General features: G+C 53.4%; 1 protein-coding gene across 4 annotated transcripts in view; it reads right to left on the reverse strand.

Annotated features, from left to right (window-relative positions):
* The window catches only part of LOC102741686 (tenascin-X-like), a 42873-nt gene extending 30149 nt beyond the window's left edge, over positions 1 to 12724 (reverse strand). Inside the window, exons 1-4 of one of the 4 annotated variants that reach the window (XM_081827907.1) lie at positions 12481 to 12693; positions 3485 to 3895; positions 1466 to 3118; positions 880 to 995 (exon numbers count right to left, since the gene is read on the reverse strand). In XM_081827907.1, coding sequence (XP_081684033.1) covers positions 880 to 995; positions 1466 to 3118; positions 3485 to 3884 — 2169 coding nt within the window. In that variant the 5' untranslated portion in view covers positions 3885 to 3895; positions 12481 to 12693. Of the gene's footprint in view, positions 1 to 879; positions 996 to 1465; positions 3119 to 3484; positions 3896 to 12480 lie in introns of all 4 variants that reach the window. The other 3 variants (XM_081827909.1, XM_081827910.1, XM_081827911.1) reach the window with 3 other exon arrangements.
* Between the last annotated feature and the right edge of the window lie 3586 nt (positions 12725 to 16310).

Below are 16310 nucleotides of genomic sequence, written 5' to 3' on the forward strand. Positions count from 1 at the left end.
AAATAAAAATAAAAACAAACATGATCAAAACAGTTGACAGGGGCGCCTGGGTCGTTAAGCGTCTGCCTTCGGCTCAGGTCATGATCCCAGGGTCCTGGGATCGAGCCCCACATTGGGCTCCCTGCTTGGCAAAGCCTGCTTCTCCCTCTCCCACTCCCCCTGCTTGTGTTCCCTCTCTCGCTGTGTCTCTCTCTCTGTCAAATAAATAAATAAAATCTTTAAAAAAAAAACAAACAAAACAGTTGACAGTTTTTGTGACCACAAGTTAATATACATCAGTTCTGAGAAAATTGCCGGGCTATCCAGAGTTAGCCAGGAGAACTACAGGACTCCTCCCTGCCTTCACATTTTGGGGGCAAATGCAAAAAGCATGAGGCACTAGAGGAGGTATCCCAGGAAGTGAAGAATTCAGAGAACAAAGCCTTAGGGAAAAGGGGTGAAGAAACCAGGGGGTTTGGCCTGGAGAGAATGAAGAGTGCGGTGATGGCCGATGTCTCCAAATACCTGAAAGCCTGTGGTGGAAGCTGTGGGGAAACCAAAGGCAACATGCTGACGCTGGGCAAACGGATGGATGTAGAATGGGGCAGATTTAGGTTCAGCAACAACAGAAAGAACTACTGGTGATGACCAACAATGGATTGGACAGCCTCAGGAAGTCCTGAGCTCACTGTCACCAGAGGTAGTCCCAGCAGCAGTGACCTGAGGCTGCAGAGGCCTTCTGGACCCAGTGTGGGGTAGGATGAGAAGGCCTTTATGGCAGCTTCAGGAACCTAGCCAGTGTGGACTCAACCACTGACTACCCGGAACTCCCTGCTTGAGGTGAGCACTCCCTCCCGCAGGTCGCGCCCCCTCAGCCCCCTCCTGCAGCTTAGCTCTCACCGTGGGAATGAACTGAATTTCATAGGCATCCACCGTGCCAGGAGCCCGGGTCCACTCTGTCCGAACCGTTGTCTCCTCCAAGAGGTGCATCCTCATGCTCTCAATGGCTGGCACCTCTGCCCAGGAGAATGAGATATGGGAAGGTGGTTAGTCCGAGGCAGCCCCCCACCCCCTACCTCTATCATCAAAGGCCCCCCTACTCAGAGCCACACCATAAGATCAATCCCAGTTCCTGCTCCTCTCTGGAGGTGGTGCAAAACTGGCAGAGGCCTGAACAGGCCCTGGGGGCTCCTTCACCTTCCCTCCCCCATCTCCAGAAACACAGAATCTCCCTAAAAGCAACTAAAGGAGCCGTCAACCTGCTCATCAGAAATCTGAAAGCGGGGCCTGCCTGCAAGCATGCCCCCCGTGGTTCTGCTGCCTCTGGTGGACACTGGCCCTCGGCTCCTATGACTGCCCCCCCTCCCCATCCCCCTGCCCAATAATTGACCTCCTTCACTCTTCCCCCAGGTCCCTGGGCTCCTAGGCCTCAGGCTCAGGCCTTCCCACTGGCTCTGGTTCCCAGTCCCTGACCCTGCGTGCTCACCTTCCCCGCAGTCTTCCCCTGCATAACCATCTTGACAGACGCAGCTGCCCTCACGACACTCTCCCCTGCCACGGCAGTCCCCAGGGCACGTCTGAGTGGCGCAGTCGGGTCCTCGAAAGCCCTCCACGCATACACACTGGCCCGCGCGGCACAGTTCCCGGGGCCCACAGCCGCCAGGGCAGGCACTGGCGGGAGGCTCTTCCCGCCCACAGTCCTCGCCGCCGTAGCCCACGTGGCACACGCACACGCCGTGCACACAGCGCCCGTGTCCGCGGCAGTCGGCCGGGCAGGTGCGGGTGGCGCAGGAGGGGCCGGTGTAGCCTGAGTCGCACACGCAGCGCCCACCCTCACAGCGGCCGCGCTGGTGGCAGTTGGAGGGGCAGGTACGGAGGCTGCAGTCCTCGCCTGCGTAGCCCTCCCAACAGGTGCACACGCCGTCCTGGCACACGCCGTGCTGGCTGCAGTCTAGCGGGCACCGCCTTGCGCTGCAGTCCTCGCCCGAGTAGCCATCGTCACACACGCAGCGCCCGTCCCGGCATTGGCCGCGCCCGTGGCAACCTCCCGGGCAGCTGCGCGCGCCACAGTCCTCTCCCTCGTAGCCCGCGTTGCACACGCACACGCCATCCTCGCAGCGCCCGCGCCCGCGGCAGTCCCCAGGGCACCGACGGCTCCCGCAGTCCTCGCCCGCGAAGCCGGGGTTGCACACGCAGCGGCCGTCCACGCAGCGCCCGCGCCCACGACAGTCGCCAGGGCAGGCGCGCGTGCCGCAGTCCCGGCCTGTGTACCCGGGCCAACACAGGCAGCGACCACTCTCGCAACGGCCCCGGCCGCGACAGTCCCCGGGGCAGCTGCGCACGCCGCAGTCCTCGCCGCTGTAGCCCGCGTTGCACACGCACACGCCGTTCTCGCAGCGCCCGCGGCCCCGACAGTCGCGGGGGCAGGCGCGCGAGCCGCAGTCGGGCCCCGTGTACCCGGGCCAGCACACGCAGCGCCCGTCCTCACAGCGGCCCCTCTGGTTGCAGTCGCCTGGGCAGCTGCGCACTCCGCAATCGTCCCCGCTGTAGCCTGCGTCGCAGATGCACTCGCCTTCCTCGCAGCGCCCGCGGCCCCGGCAGTCTCGCGGGCACGTGCGGGTGCTGCAGTCGTCGCCCGCGTACCCGGGCCAGCACACGCAACGGCCGTCCACGCAGCGCCCGCCCTCGCCACAGTCCCACCGGCAGCTCCGCGAGCCGCAGTCGTCGCCCGTGTAGCCGGGGTCGCACACGCAGCGCCCGTCCTCGCAGCGCCCCCTCTGGCTGCAGCCCCGGGGGCAGGAGCGCTGGCTGCAGTCGTCGCCGGAGAAGCCCGCCCGGCACACGCACACGCCCTGCACGCAGCGCCCACGGCCGTTGCAGTCCCCGGGGCAGGAGGGCCAGCCACAGCTGGGGCCGCTGTAACCAGGGAAGCACACGCAGCGCCCACGGACACAGCGACCCTGATCGTTGCAGTCATCTGGGCAGGCCCTGGAGGCTGAGGGTGGGGAGGATGGGGGCACCCCAGCGCCTGTGGGGTCTGAGCAGGTGGGCCCACCCCAGCCTGGCTCGCAGGAGCAGGCACAGCGGCTCAGGTCAAACACACCATGGAGACTGCAGAGGCTACGAACATCCGTCTGGCCTGGAGTAAGAGGGAGAGGCAGGACTCAGTCTCTGCGGAGGGATACCAAGCCCATAGGGTGCTCCCCTCCGTCCGCCCCTCCAGCAGGGCCAGGCTCATTTCATAAGGTCATCCTTGTTTCCAGGTACTCCTAGTCAATATATGTGGTCTGCGAAGGCCCTAGCATATACTTGGGGACAGGGGAGGGAAGTGCTGACACCTAGTCTGGTGGCTTCTCTCTCTGAGTTGTGCCCTGGGCTGCACTCACCACCCCCAAAGGGGAAGAAGAGATGCCTTTTTCTAATTCAGACCAAGGTCCTTTATGGACTAGTGATGCCCACCTTCCTCTTTTTCTGTGCCCCCTCTCCTGATCATCTGTCTGCTCACCTGTGCCAGCCTGGGCAGCAGCAGGACAACATCCCCCAGTGCACTGTTCCTTCAGCCCCTTCACCAGCTCCTCCAGGATCTCTAACCGGACCTTCAAGGCCTGCACCTCTGAAGCAGGAATGGGGGGCTCCGTGCCCGGGGGACAACCACAGCCAGCTGAAGGGGGCAGGTTGATGCGGTGGGTAAAAACTACCTGCTTCTCCCCTCCTTCCACAGTGTGCTCATAAAGCTGAGAAGAGGGGCTTCCCCCTATTGGCTCCACTGTGTGGCCCCCCGGCTGGGGAGGGGGACGTGGGGCTGGGAGTGTCACATTGGACCGTGGAGAGAAAGGGCCTGCTCTGACTGTGCCCAGCAGTACCAAGAGGGCCAGTCTGGAGATTAGGAACCATTGGGCTGGCATCACTCAGGAGGCTGCAGGGAGAGAGGGCACATGTGAGCAGGTTCACAGAGAAGGAGACAAGATAGCTCCCCACCTCCCCCAATATACACACCCACAGTCCCATCACCCACAACTAATCTACCAACTCACATGCATGGGAAACTCCACATTCAGCCCAACCCTAAGGGATAGCTTCCTTGGGCCGATTTGGTCTCTACCTTTCTTTCTTTCTTTTTTTTTATTATGTTATGTTAATCACCATACATTACATCATTAGTTTTTGATGTAGTGTTCCATGATTCATTATTTGTGTATAACACCCAGTGCTCCATGCAGAACGTGCCCTCTTTAGTACCCATCACCGGGCTAACCCATCCTCCCACCTCCCTCCCCTCTAGAACCCTCAGTTTGTTTTTCAGAGTCCATCGTCTCTCATGGTTCATCTCCCCCTCCGATTCCCCCCTTCATTTTACCCCTCCTGCTATCTTCTTCTACTTCTTCTTCTTCTTCTTTTTTTTTAACATATAATGTATTATTTGCTTTCTGATGTCATTTGATTACCCAGCTCCCTGCCCCTTCTTTTTCTTCTTTATTGGTCCACCCACACTGGTCTTTTGTTTGTTCTACAGATACTACAAGCTTACATTAGTCTAAGAGCCTTTTAGCTGTACATTCTTTCTGTCTGGGATGCTCTTCAAGACTGGCTCCTTCTTGGTTCAAATCCTACCACATGTCTTGCATCCCAAGACCTTCCCTGGTGCCCCGTTGGAGTGGGCTTCCATTGCTCTCCAAGGCAGTGTCCTACCTATGTTCTTCATGGCATTTACTGCTGCCTGAATCACCTGTTCCTGTGGGTACTTGTCTGTTACCTGTCTCCCACTACTAACGTGGGAACTCCATGAGAACAGGGACCTCGTCTGTCCTGGCACTGCTATACGCCTGTGGCTGACACATGGGGGCTCCCCGACACATTCTCGTTGAATGGATTAGCGGATGAGTGTACAAGGCCAATCCTTCCACAAGCACCTGGAACCCAGCTCCTATTATCTTCTTAGGTGAAGATTATCCTCTCCCCCCCTTTTATTCAATCCCTCACTCTCCGCAAAATCCTTCCTGTCAGCTTTTTTTTTTTTAAAGATTTTATTTATTTATTTGAGAGAGAGAGAATGAGAGAGAGCACATAAGAGGGGGGAGGGTCAGAGGGAGAAGCAGACTCCCTGCCGAGCAGGGAGCCCGATGCGGGACTCGATCCAGGGACTCCAGGATCATGACCTGAGCCGAAGGCAGTCGCTTAACCAACTGAGCCACCCAGGCGCCCTCCTGTCAGCTTTTATAGGAGCTCAAGTATCTCCTGTCGTTTGAGAATATCCTTCCACCTCAGTACTTACATTACCAAATAACAAAACTGATAAAGGTGCAAGGATAGATAGATAGAACAGAAGAGTGTCCAGATACATGACCACATATAAAGGCGGCACTGCAATTAAAAAGAGAATGGATGCTCTTTTTGATAAATGAGGAAAGATCCAGATGGAAAAAAAATCTATCTCTCCCTTATGTCCACATACAGAAATTAATTTGAAGTGAATCTAATGGACCTAATTACGAAAGGTAAAGCAGTATCTTTCAGAACAATACTGTATAAATGAAAAATAGGAGAAAATTTTTACAACCTTAGAGCAAAGATTTCTTAAAACCTAACAACATAAATTTTTTTTAATTTAAAATGTTTTATTTATTTATTCATGAGAGTCAGAGAGAGAGAGAGAGAGAGGCAGAGGCAGAGGCAGAGGGAGAAGCAGGCTCCCCGCCTAGCAGGGAGCCCGATGCAGGACTCGATCCTAGGGCCCTGGGGTCATGACCTGAGCCGAAGGCAGACGCTTACCCATCTGAGCCACCTGGGCGCACCTAACCACATAAAATTTAACCATAAAATATTTCACACAAAACTTAACCATAAAAAAAGAGATGGATACATTAGGACTCATTAAATTGATCACTTCTGGTCATCCAGAGACACCATTTAGAGAATAAGAATAAAAGCCATACACTGGGGGGCGGGGGGGGGGGAAGCCATACACTGGGATAAAATATATGAGAAATGACAAGAGGTAGCAGGGGTGGGAGAGAGAGTGAGAGATATTGAGAGTGAGTGAGAGGATCAAAATCTAAAATAAGAAACCCCTGCAAAACAAAAACAACAAACAAAAACAAGACAGGCAACCCAGTGTTTTAAATTGACAAAAGTCTTAAACCAGTACTCCAGAAAAGAATATATCCAAAGGACCAATAAACAGATGGAAAACAAACATATATATGGGTGTGTAACAAAACTAGTAACCAGAGAAATGCAAATTAAAACCACAACAAAATACCATTATATAGCCATCAGAATGGCTAAAATTAAAGGGGTTGTTGTTACTTGATATTGACAAGAATGTGAAGCAACTAGAACTCTCATCGACTGCAAGCAGGAGCATAAATTAGTGCACCCGCTTTGGAAAACTGTTGGGCAGTATTTACAAAGACACAGAGCCTATAACCCAGCAATTCCACTTCTTGGTAAATATCCAACAGAAATGACTGCATATATTCTCCAAAAGATATGTACAAGAATGTTCATGAGATTTTCTTCATATCAGCCAAATGAAACAAGTTCCATTAATAGAACAGATAAACAAATTGCGGCACAATCATACAATGAAACACAGCAATGAAAACACCCTCTTGCTGCATGTAACAACATAGACAATTTCACACACATAATGCTAGCAAAAGAAACCAGATACAAAAAGAGAACTTTGTGAATGATGCTATTTACATGAGTTTCAAAAACAGGCAGAGTTACTCTTTACTATTAGAAGACACATAGGATTACTGGAAATATTTTGTACTTTGATCTGGGTGGTGGTTAAACAGATGTATACATATTCAAAGATTAACTTAGCTATACACTTTAGATTTGTGTATTTCATAAATTGAAATTTTTATCTTAAAAAAACAACAACAGGGCGCCTGGTGGCTCAGTCAGGCATCCAACTCTTTTTTTTTTTTTTTTAAATATTTTTATTTTTATTTTTTTTTAATTTGAGAGAGAATGAGATAGAGAGAACATGAGAGGGGGGAGGGTCAGAGGGAGAAGCAGACTCCCTGCTGAGCAGGGAGCCCGATGCGGGACTCGATCCCGGGACTCCAGGATCATGACCTGAGCCGAAGGCCGTTGCTTAACCAACTGAGCCACCCAGGCGCCCCGGCATCCAACTCTTAACTTCGGTTCAGGTCATGATCTCAGGGTTCTGAGATCAAGCCCTGCTTCGGGTCTGCTGGAGATTCTCTCTCCCTCTGCCCCCTCCCCCTCCCTTGCGCACACATGCGCGCACGTGTGTTCTCTCTCTAAACAACAACAACAACCACAACCAAAACCTTCCCCAATCTCATACTCCCTCCAGCCAGCACATATTTCCCTCCTCTACTTCATGGCTTCAATTGTCAAAAGATTTATCTATATTTGCTGTTTCCATTCCCCATATCCCATCCCACGAATGCCTCAGTGCACTCCCATCCGGCTGCCCCACCCCCTTTCAACCTATCAAACAGCTGTCCCCAAGATTGCCCAAAGATCTCAGTGTCACAAAATCTGAGAGACATTTGTCTTCATCTTACTTGACCTGTCTCAAAAATCACTGGACACTGTTGACCACATCTTCCATTTCACAACATTTTGTATCCAGCTGTCTGTACAGTAGCCAGGAGAGCTATGTGGCTCTTGAACACTTGAGATGTGCCTAGAGTAACGGAAGCACTAAATTGTACTCAGTATTTTTTAAAAGCACCCCAGGTGATTGTAATGTGCAGCCAAAGTTGAGACCTACTTTTCTAGTCACTCATCTAGGTACTTTCACCCAGACCCAGGATTTTAATTTCCAAACTATACCCCAGTTTATAAACTAGCCCAGTCATCTCCTCTTAACTCCAAGCAATGTATCCAACTGGCTACTTGGCGACTCTTCTTGGGCACCTCAAATTCAACATGTCTGAAACTGAACTCATGGTCACCCTTCCTGTACCCCATCCCTTCTCTTGTGTTCTCCACTGCAGCTCACGGCCCCACCATTCATCCAGAAACCTAGAAACCTAGAACAACCTAGAAACCTAACCGCCATCAACGCCACCATATTTTGTGATATTTGCCCTTACCTTCTCATAAACATCTCTTTAATTTGCTTCTTTCTCTCTCTCTCTCACTCTCTCTTTGAGTTAGAGATCAAGCCATCACCTAGCTTTTGCTTGACAACTGCGTTTGCCTCCTACCTGGTCCCTCTGCTTCCACTCTTGCCCCTTACAATCTCACAAAGGCAACTAGGATGTCCCGCTCCCCCTAAAAACTCTCCAGTGTCTCCTTTCTAAATTCCCTTCAAACACTGACAAACAGCCCTGCATCATCTGGTCCCTGCTGACCTCTCCCACCTCATCTCCCATAACACTTCCTTCCTTCTCTCCACTCCAGTCCCATGGACCTTACATCCCTCATACCCTTCCCAACCCTAGGCTTTTGTATATGGTGCTCCCTCTATGTGAAACACTCTTCCCTTTCATCGTGGCCTCCTCATCCCTTATATCTCAGCCCCACATTGCTTCCTCAGGGTAACTTTACTGCCCAGGTCCCCCTAACATGTGATATCAAAGAGCCATGTAACAGGACTGATTAAAAAAAAAGAGCCATGTAATTCCCACTTGTTGCATGTATAACAATTTATAATTATATACTTATTGGTGGGATTATTTTAATGCTTTCTTGCCCACACTCAATCTTACCCACTAGACGATAAGGTCCATGAGGGCAGGCACGGCACTTGATTTTTTCTTGGCTATTGTATCCTTGCATCTAGCACATATTAGGTGCTTGATAAATATTGACCATATGAGTGAATGAAAAGTTCAGTTTAAGCTGAGGACTACCATCAGGGCTGGAACCAAGGACAGGACCAAGGTCAGGGCTAGGACCACGGACAGTGTCTGAGACAAGAAGCTGGACAGAAACAGCAGCTCAGGCAGAAGCCGGGCTAGAGAGAAGGCCAGGTGTGGACGCCGGCAGGGCCAGACAGTACAAGCACTTTGGAAAACTGTTGAGCAGAATCCCCAAAATCTACCAGAGCTATATGCTAACACTCTGATCCACCAATTCCACCCCCAGGAATATACCATCATAGCCCCAAACTGGGAACTACCCAAATATCTCACATCAGTAGAATAGATTAAATAAAGTGTGGTTTATTCATACAGTGAGATAAAATAAAGCAATGGGAACAAACCACAACTCTATGTAGTAACATGGATGGATCTCACCAATACGGGGTTGAGCAGAAGAAGCCAGACACAAAAGAGAACGTGCTGTAAAATTCTATGTATATGGGAGCACCTGGGTGGCTCAGCTGGTTAAGCATCTGCCTTCGGCTCAGGTCATGATCCCAGGGTCCTGAGATTGAGCCCCACTTCGGGCTCCCTGCTCAGTGGAGAGCCTGCTTCTCCCTCTCCCCCTCCCCCACCCATGTTTGCTCTCTCTCTCTCTCCCTCTCTGAAATAAATAAGTAAAATCTTTAAAAAAATTCTATGTATGTCTGAGGAGAGATAACGTTAATCTGTAGTGTCATAAGTCAGCAGTGTGGTGCTCCTGGAGGATTAGTGACAGGGGGGCGGCGGGGGGGACGTGGCAGGGAAGTTCTGAGGTGCTAAGAAGATCCTGTTTCTTGATCTGGGTGCTGGCACCCAGCTGTGTTTGTTCGTTGAGGCAAGGATTGGGGAGCACAGGGAGACCAGCGTTAGAGAGGTGTTCAAGGTGAGCCAGGATAGAGGGCTGTGGTGAGCAACGGAATGTGGAGGGTTCAGTTGGGGTGAAGGGCTAAGGAGAGGTGTGGGCGGGTGCCCGGCTCTTTGGAACCAGAGAGGCTGGAGAGAGGAGGGCAGAGTGAGTGTGGGAACACTGACTGGTGAGGAGGGAAGGGATGGTGCCTAACACACACACACACACACACACACACACACACACCCTGCACACACACCCCCACACACACCCACCCCCCACACACCTACACACACACCCCCACACACATTTCCTGGCTTGCTGCTCTGAAACTTCTCCTCCAAGTCTGGGAAAAAGGAGTGTCAGGGCTACCAGCCATCACACCCTGCCACCAGCCCAGAAGAGAGAAGGAAAGCTGGACGACAGGGAAAGAGCATTTCTGCACTAAGAGGCCCAAGAAGCCCAGGCAGAGGCCTGGCAGGCAGACAGCGGCCCTTCCCTGGGCATCTCAGCCCATCCACTTGGAGTGTAGACTTGGGTACAAGGTGGGCTCTAACCTACCCTCAGATCCTGTCACTCTGTCTAAGGCCATGCAAACCAAGGGGTGCGTGCACACACAAATACATGGACATATACAAATATACCCAAGTATGCACTCATCCACAAACACAAACATGAACACACTTGTACTCAGATACACATATCCATCCAAATCAGCCTGTGTCTTTGCAGGCGCACACACACACACACACACACACACAATCTCTTCACGTTTCCTAGACACTCGTTCATTGGGTGATGCCTAAGAAAGTGGATTTCTCATCAGCTCAGAGGGCAGCTGTGTGAGTCACAGAACATAGTTGGAGTGAGGAGAACCAAACAGGAGGCCCTTCTCCAGGGAGAAGAAGAAGATACTTGGTGCCCCACACCCCTGGGGGTCTTTGCGAGTTGTCCAGTACCCATCCCCGCCATTGGATCTTGCATCTTTCCCCAGGTTGGGGGAGAGGGGGAGAGAGCCTCTGCAGCAGGAAGGAGAGAAGCTGGAAAGTAGTGAGGCAGGTCTCAGAGGAGAGTAGACTCCACAGTTCATGACCCAGAGAGCTTCCTTCCCCATCCCCTCTCCTGCCCTGTCATGGCCACCCCTCCACCTCCCACTTCCAACTCTTGGAAGAATTCCCCTCTTGTCTCAGCACTAGGAAATGAAACAACTTGGGTGTCTCTTGTGTTTCTCCCTCATCATCCCCCCTACTGCTGTCTGGGGCTCCTTTCTGCAGTGGGGAGGGGGGATGTGGCCTCACCCTCTTGGCATCCTCTCCACAGTTGGAGGGCTGGCAGAGGTGGGGGCATCATCCCAAGCTGTGACTCAGCTTGCCTGGTATTCATGGTGTGGCCAACTTTGACACTTCGCTCATCAGGGACTGTCGGTCCCAAGAGGTGTGGAGAAGGGCTGGCTTCCATGAGGGATGTTCCAGAGATGGGGGATCTGGGCCTCCCCCCGCTTCCCTCTGCCCTTCATGCCACATGAGGGGTGAAAGTAGAAGGATTCCAGGACCATGAGAGGAAGGAGGGAGATGAGGGGGATTCCAAATATTGGGTTGGAACCAGGAGATAAGGAGGTGCCACGGGAGATTTGGGGGATCCAGATGCCCCTCATTCTGGGGAGCTAGTGGGCCAGAGGAGTGGAAAAAGTAAGAGAAAGGATTTCCAGGCCCCCAGTGGAAAAGAGTAAGGGGGCACTGAGAGACAGGAAGGCAGGTTCTGGGCCAGCACTGAGTAAGCAGGACTCAAGGGGAAGGGAGTTTGAGGAACTGAGGTGCCAGGTCCCCAAGGGAGTGGAGGCAGGGAGAGAGAGAGAGGGGAGGGGCGGGGAGGGAGCCAGGGATGCGGGAAGCAGGCGGGGACTGGAAGCGGGCTTGGACAGCCAGACAGCCGGCAGCTGCGGTGTTTCCGACTTGCTTCCCAGTAGTTCCTCTCAGTTCCATTTCCAGTTGTTTCCAAGCCATTAAATTCTTTCCAGGCGAGATAAGGGGCCCGCCCGCCCACCCCACCCAGGGCGTGTCACGTGTAGTGGGTGGGGGGAGGTTTAGACGGACAGAAGCAGGGAGAGCCTGGACAGGGATGGAAGGAAGACGGAGCCCCTGTGCCCCCGGAGGCATCTCTCAGTCAGCCCAACCCCGCTGAACCGTGAGTCATGGGTGGAGAGCTCTCAGCCAAGAACAAGTTTTAGGATCCTCTCAGCAGGCTCTGTGCCCTCCCCAGACCTGGGAATCCTGACTCTGCTCCATTTCAACATTTCCCAAAGGCTTAAGACCCCCAGACCTCCCTCCCAGACCCGCAACCCACATGCTGAGAGACTCCCTCTGGCACCTTCCGGGAGCTCTAGCTCAGCTGCTCTAAGCAGAGCACTTGGGGTTCCCCCAGCACTTTCCTCCTGAGGTTCAGCTGGCCACTAGCTCAGCCTCTAGCCCCTGGTTTCCCCTTCCGATCACCATCACCGCTGAGTCCTACCTCACCAATAACCACCTCCACCCTGGTGCCACCACCTGATCCTGTCCAAACCCTGGCACCCACACCCCCCACTGCACGTGCACACGCCCCTGGCCACACACACACTGACCCATCCTCCAGACACGCCATCCACAGGGAGTCTAGTCCCCAGTGCAAGGTCCCATTTCCTCTGTCCTAACAGAAAGTCTCTGCTCTGTGAGGCTCTCCTGAGAGCTCTCCTGCTACACCTTTGCTGGGGGTACAGGGATAGGGTAGAACCCCCACGGCTCCCAGCTCTTCCCTTGTTCTTCCCAGAGCTCTGTTCCTTACCTGGGCAACAGGAGACTGCAGTGCCTCTGCACCTGCTCTGTTCCTGACCTTGGGAGGGGAGTTCTCAAGACAGGGCAGGGCTACCGTGCCTGGGCAGCCCAGAGTTCCCTGGAGGTCCCCTTGCTTGTTCCCTGCAGCAGGGGCTCACTGAACTGCGACCCAACCGTTGATCTCTCTCAGCAGCGACAGCAAGAAGGAGGGAGCCTGCAGCGAGCAGGGGGAGGAGAAGGGGAGGACCAGCATGAGGTCAGGGAGGGGAGCGGAGATAGGGCAGGTCCTCCCACCCCTCTAGTCCCTGCCAGGCCCTCCCAACATCATTGCATGCCACCCCTCCTCCCCTCCCTGTCTGGGATCACCGAGTCCCACAATACCCTTGTATTGCCCCCTGCACCCCTGGTCCTACCTCCCACACCCTTTCCCCGTCCCATTTGTACTCTTCCCATCCCAATATTTGCCCAACTTCACACCCCCAATCCTTATGCCATTTCTCCTTTCCCCTCACCTTTTCCCCACCTGTTGCTCCTGCTGTCTCATGGGGTTCTCCTCTCTACCAACACCCTTCCCCACGGCCAGCCCCTCTCCCTCCTCCCTCCCTGGCACCTCCTCTCCCACCACTTTGCTCCAGCTTGGATCTTGCCCCACCTGCCTGTTGCCCAGCACCAGCTCTTTCTCTTCCTGCCAGTCTTTCCTGGAAGTGCAGGGCAGGGGGTGGGGGGAGGGGAAGGAAACCTCCTTCCCATGCCCAAATCCCTCCCCAACATGGGGCCTTCTCTGGAACTCCTTGTCCCCACCCATCCCTGCCTAGTCCCATTGCTCCCACCTGAGCCTCATCTCTTCTCCTCTTTCTACTTGCCCTGTCCCTGCACTGCCTCTCCCCATCTGTTCTGCTCAGTCCATGCCTGTTCTCAGCTTGGGATCACTGCCCCCTTTTCATTCTCCCACCTCAGCAAATTCCAGGAAACGGCAGATGAGGCTTGGGTACTGGCTGGGCAAGGGCTTGGCTGAGCACCAGGATATGTAAGACTTGGGGAGGAAGTTGGGGTTCAGGGGAGACAGGGAAGGGAAGCCAGAAAGTTGAGAAGGAGGTTTAGGAGAGAGGCTTAGGGATGGAGACAGAGCTAGAGGTGGGAGGAGGATATGGGGGTGGGGGTATGAATGGCAGGATGAAGTCAGAGGAAAGCTGAAATGGGTGAATATCTGGGTGCTGTAGGGGAGCAGCAGGGGTAGGGAGTGCTGGGGGCTGGAGGAAGAAAGCACTTTGACCTCAGGCAGAGACAGGAAGACCGATGCCAGAGGACAGGGCAGCAGACTCACCCCCATGTAAGGCTGCTGGCTGTTTCTCTGGCCCCATCTCCCCTTGTGCTCACTGCCCTGACCAGGGGCTGAAGACTTTTGTCACAGAAGGGAAATACCGAGGTTGAGGCATCCCCACCCCAGGTTTCACGAGGCGAGTTCTTGCTGCCCTGGTACAAACCTCACCGTCAGGGAAGAGCTTGGCCCCGTCATAGCTGATGGGTGAGAGGGACCTGAAGGAACCTGTATGTGTCTGAATCTGCCACGGGGGTTGGAGCACAGGTGTCTGCACCCGACTGGATCCACCTGGTTGCAGGGCTGTGTTGTTCCTGGGTCAGCATGTGGCAGCCACATGCCCAGTTAGCAAGCTGTGGCTGAGGGCAAAGGCTTGCACGGACTCTCGGACGCTCGCGTGGGTGTCCCCATGTGTGTCCGTGTGTCTGCGTGTGTGTGTCTGTGTGCCTGGGTGTGTGTGGCTGGTTTTTTTCCTGGCTTTGATGGGGAGGATGAAGTCAGCATCTCGGACGGAACTGGGCTCAGCTTCCTTCCTCTGCCTTGGCCCAAAGCCCCCAGATCCTGGAGTAGGTAACAACTTCCCTCTGATCCTGGGGGGTGGGGGTGGGGCAGGGAGGGGAAAGCACATGAAAGGGCAAGGGAGGGTCTGAAACAGCATGACTTGGGGAGAGCAGACTGCACAGAGGATGGATTTTCTCTTACATTCCCGGATTTCAGTAATTCTGTCCCATGGTCATATCCATTGTTTGCCCTATGCCTTAATCTTGGTTTTATTATTTACTAAATATGGCCACCATAAGTATACTTGGTCCACAGAGTGGCCAGGAGACCCTGGAGATGTGAGAGCTCTAAGGATGGCCATGGGGTGTTTTGGAAGTCCACGGCTAGGGACAGAAGGGATACCAGAGTCTCAGAAGAGAGTAGGGTTGCTAACATTTTCAAGGTTACATGGCATTTGAGGAAGCCACTGGAAGCTTAACAGACGTAATTCCAGGTTCTGAGGTCATCATTGTCTAAAATTTGATTCAGCCCCTGGATTTAGGCTCTTGGAGGAGCTCCTGTCTCACATATGTTTGCATCTCATCAGGAAAGCACCAGACCTTGCATAGCACAGGTGCCTAATAAATGCTTGTCACTATCGAGCTGTGAGAGGGCTGGGTGAGAAGGATGGGGAAAGGGAGTCTGGTAGGAACCCCAGGCGTGGAGGCAGGGAGGCCTAGTGGGCAGAGCTGGTGGCCTTCACTGAGGTGTTTCAGGTGATGGGTAGAGAGGTCGGGGTTGCTGACAGCTGTCCACGTGCTCTGGCTGGTCTCAGAATCCTCAGTCCAGCAGGTGTCTTCAGCTCTGGGCTTCCATCCTTGAATGAACCTCCTTGTTCCTGTCCTGACCTCAGGAGGATACGTGATAAAAGGTATAGACAGGAAGGAAAGGGAAAGACAAGGAGAAGGGAAGGAACACAAAGAAGAATGAGGGCAATTAAGGGCAAGGACCTGAAGGAAAGAAAAGAGAGGGAACGAGGACAGGCCAGGGGCTACGATCCAAGGGAGCAGTCCCAGAGAGGGGGAAGAGAGAAAACAATTGTACTGGGCTTCCGTTGACAAAACACTTTCCAACACAGTGCAGGCATTTGATTAATCCCACTTTGTGGCTGAGGGAATGGAGGACCACAAATGTCAGGTGACCTGTCCAAGGGACTTTGCTAGTGGTGGTGAAGGTGGGCCTCAACCAGGCTTTCTGATTCCCTCCTCCCCCAGAAACAGCCTTGGAAAGATGGAAGTCTTAGGGCAGAAACAAATGAAGGGCCTTCTGGAAGAACTTGTTTGAGAAGGAAGGGTGGCAGATCTGGCTTTTTGAAGCTTTTTCCTGCATCGTTATTATGCAGATTCAGTAAGAAGAAATCACCAAGTGTAAGGGGACTCAACATTCCACTACTGAGGAGATGGTGGGGAAGGGCAGCTCAGAGAGAAGACACAGCCTGAGATGAGAGATGGGAGAGAACCAAGAGGCTAGGACTCGAAAGGGGGCAACAGAGCCACAGAAGGAAGGGTTTGGACCCTTAAAACTTCCTTTGCCTGGAGACATGGGTGTGGGGAGAAGGGAGGAGGGAGGACATTTCTATCTCGTGACAAAAGAAAGTCACACAATTGTTTTGTTCTCTGCTGTGGGGCGGGTGGGCGCCTCTATTTACCAGAGGGACTGAGGTCGCTGTGGCAACCACACATCTGGGCCCCGGAATCCAGATGTGCTGTATCCAGAAGCCATAGCAGAACGATGAGGCAAACATTAGGCTCTTGAGTCCTGGCCCCCACAGCTGGGAACAGGACAGGGGATTGGAGTGGGGAAAGGGAAGGGAGGGGGAAAGGGCCGAAGCCAGGGAGAAGAGAGGAAGTTGTGGACCAGGAATGTGGACAAAGGAGTGCAAAGGGAACTGGGGAGGGGGTGGTGTGAAGAGGGAGGAGTTGAGCACAGGGTCAGCAGCAGGAGATGAGAAGAACAAGAAAAAAGAAATGGAAAACAGAGTG

This window comes from Leptonychotes weddellii, chromosome 8 (genome assembly GCF_054177405.1).
Source record: "Leptonychotes weddellii isolate Sample4059 chromosome 8, ASM5417740v2, whole genome shotgun sequence".
Taxonomy (NCBI): Eukaryota; Metazoa; Chordata; class Mammalia; order Carnivora; family Phocidae; genus Leptonychotes; species Leptonychotes weddellii.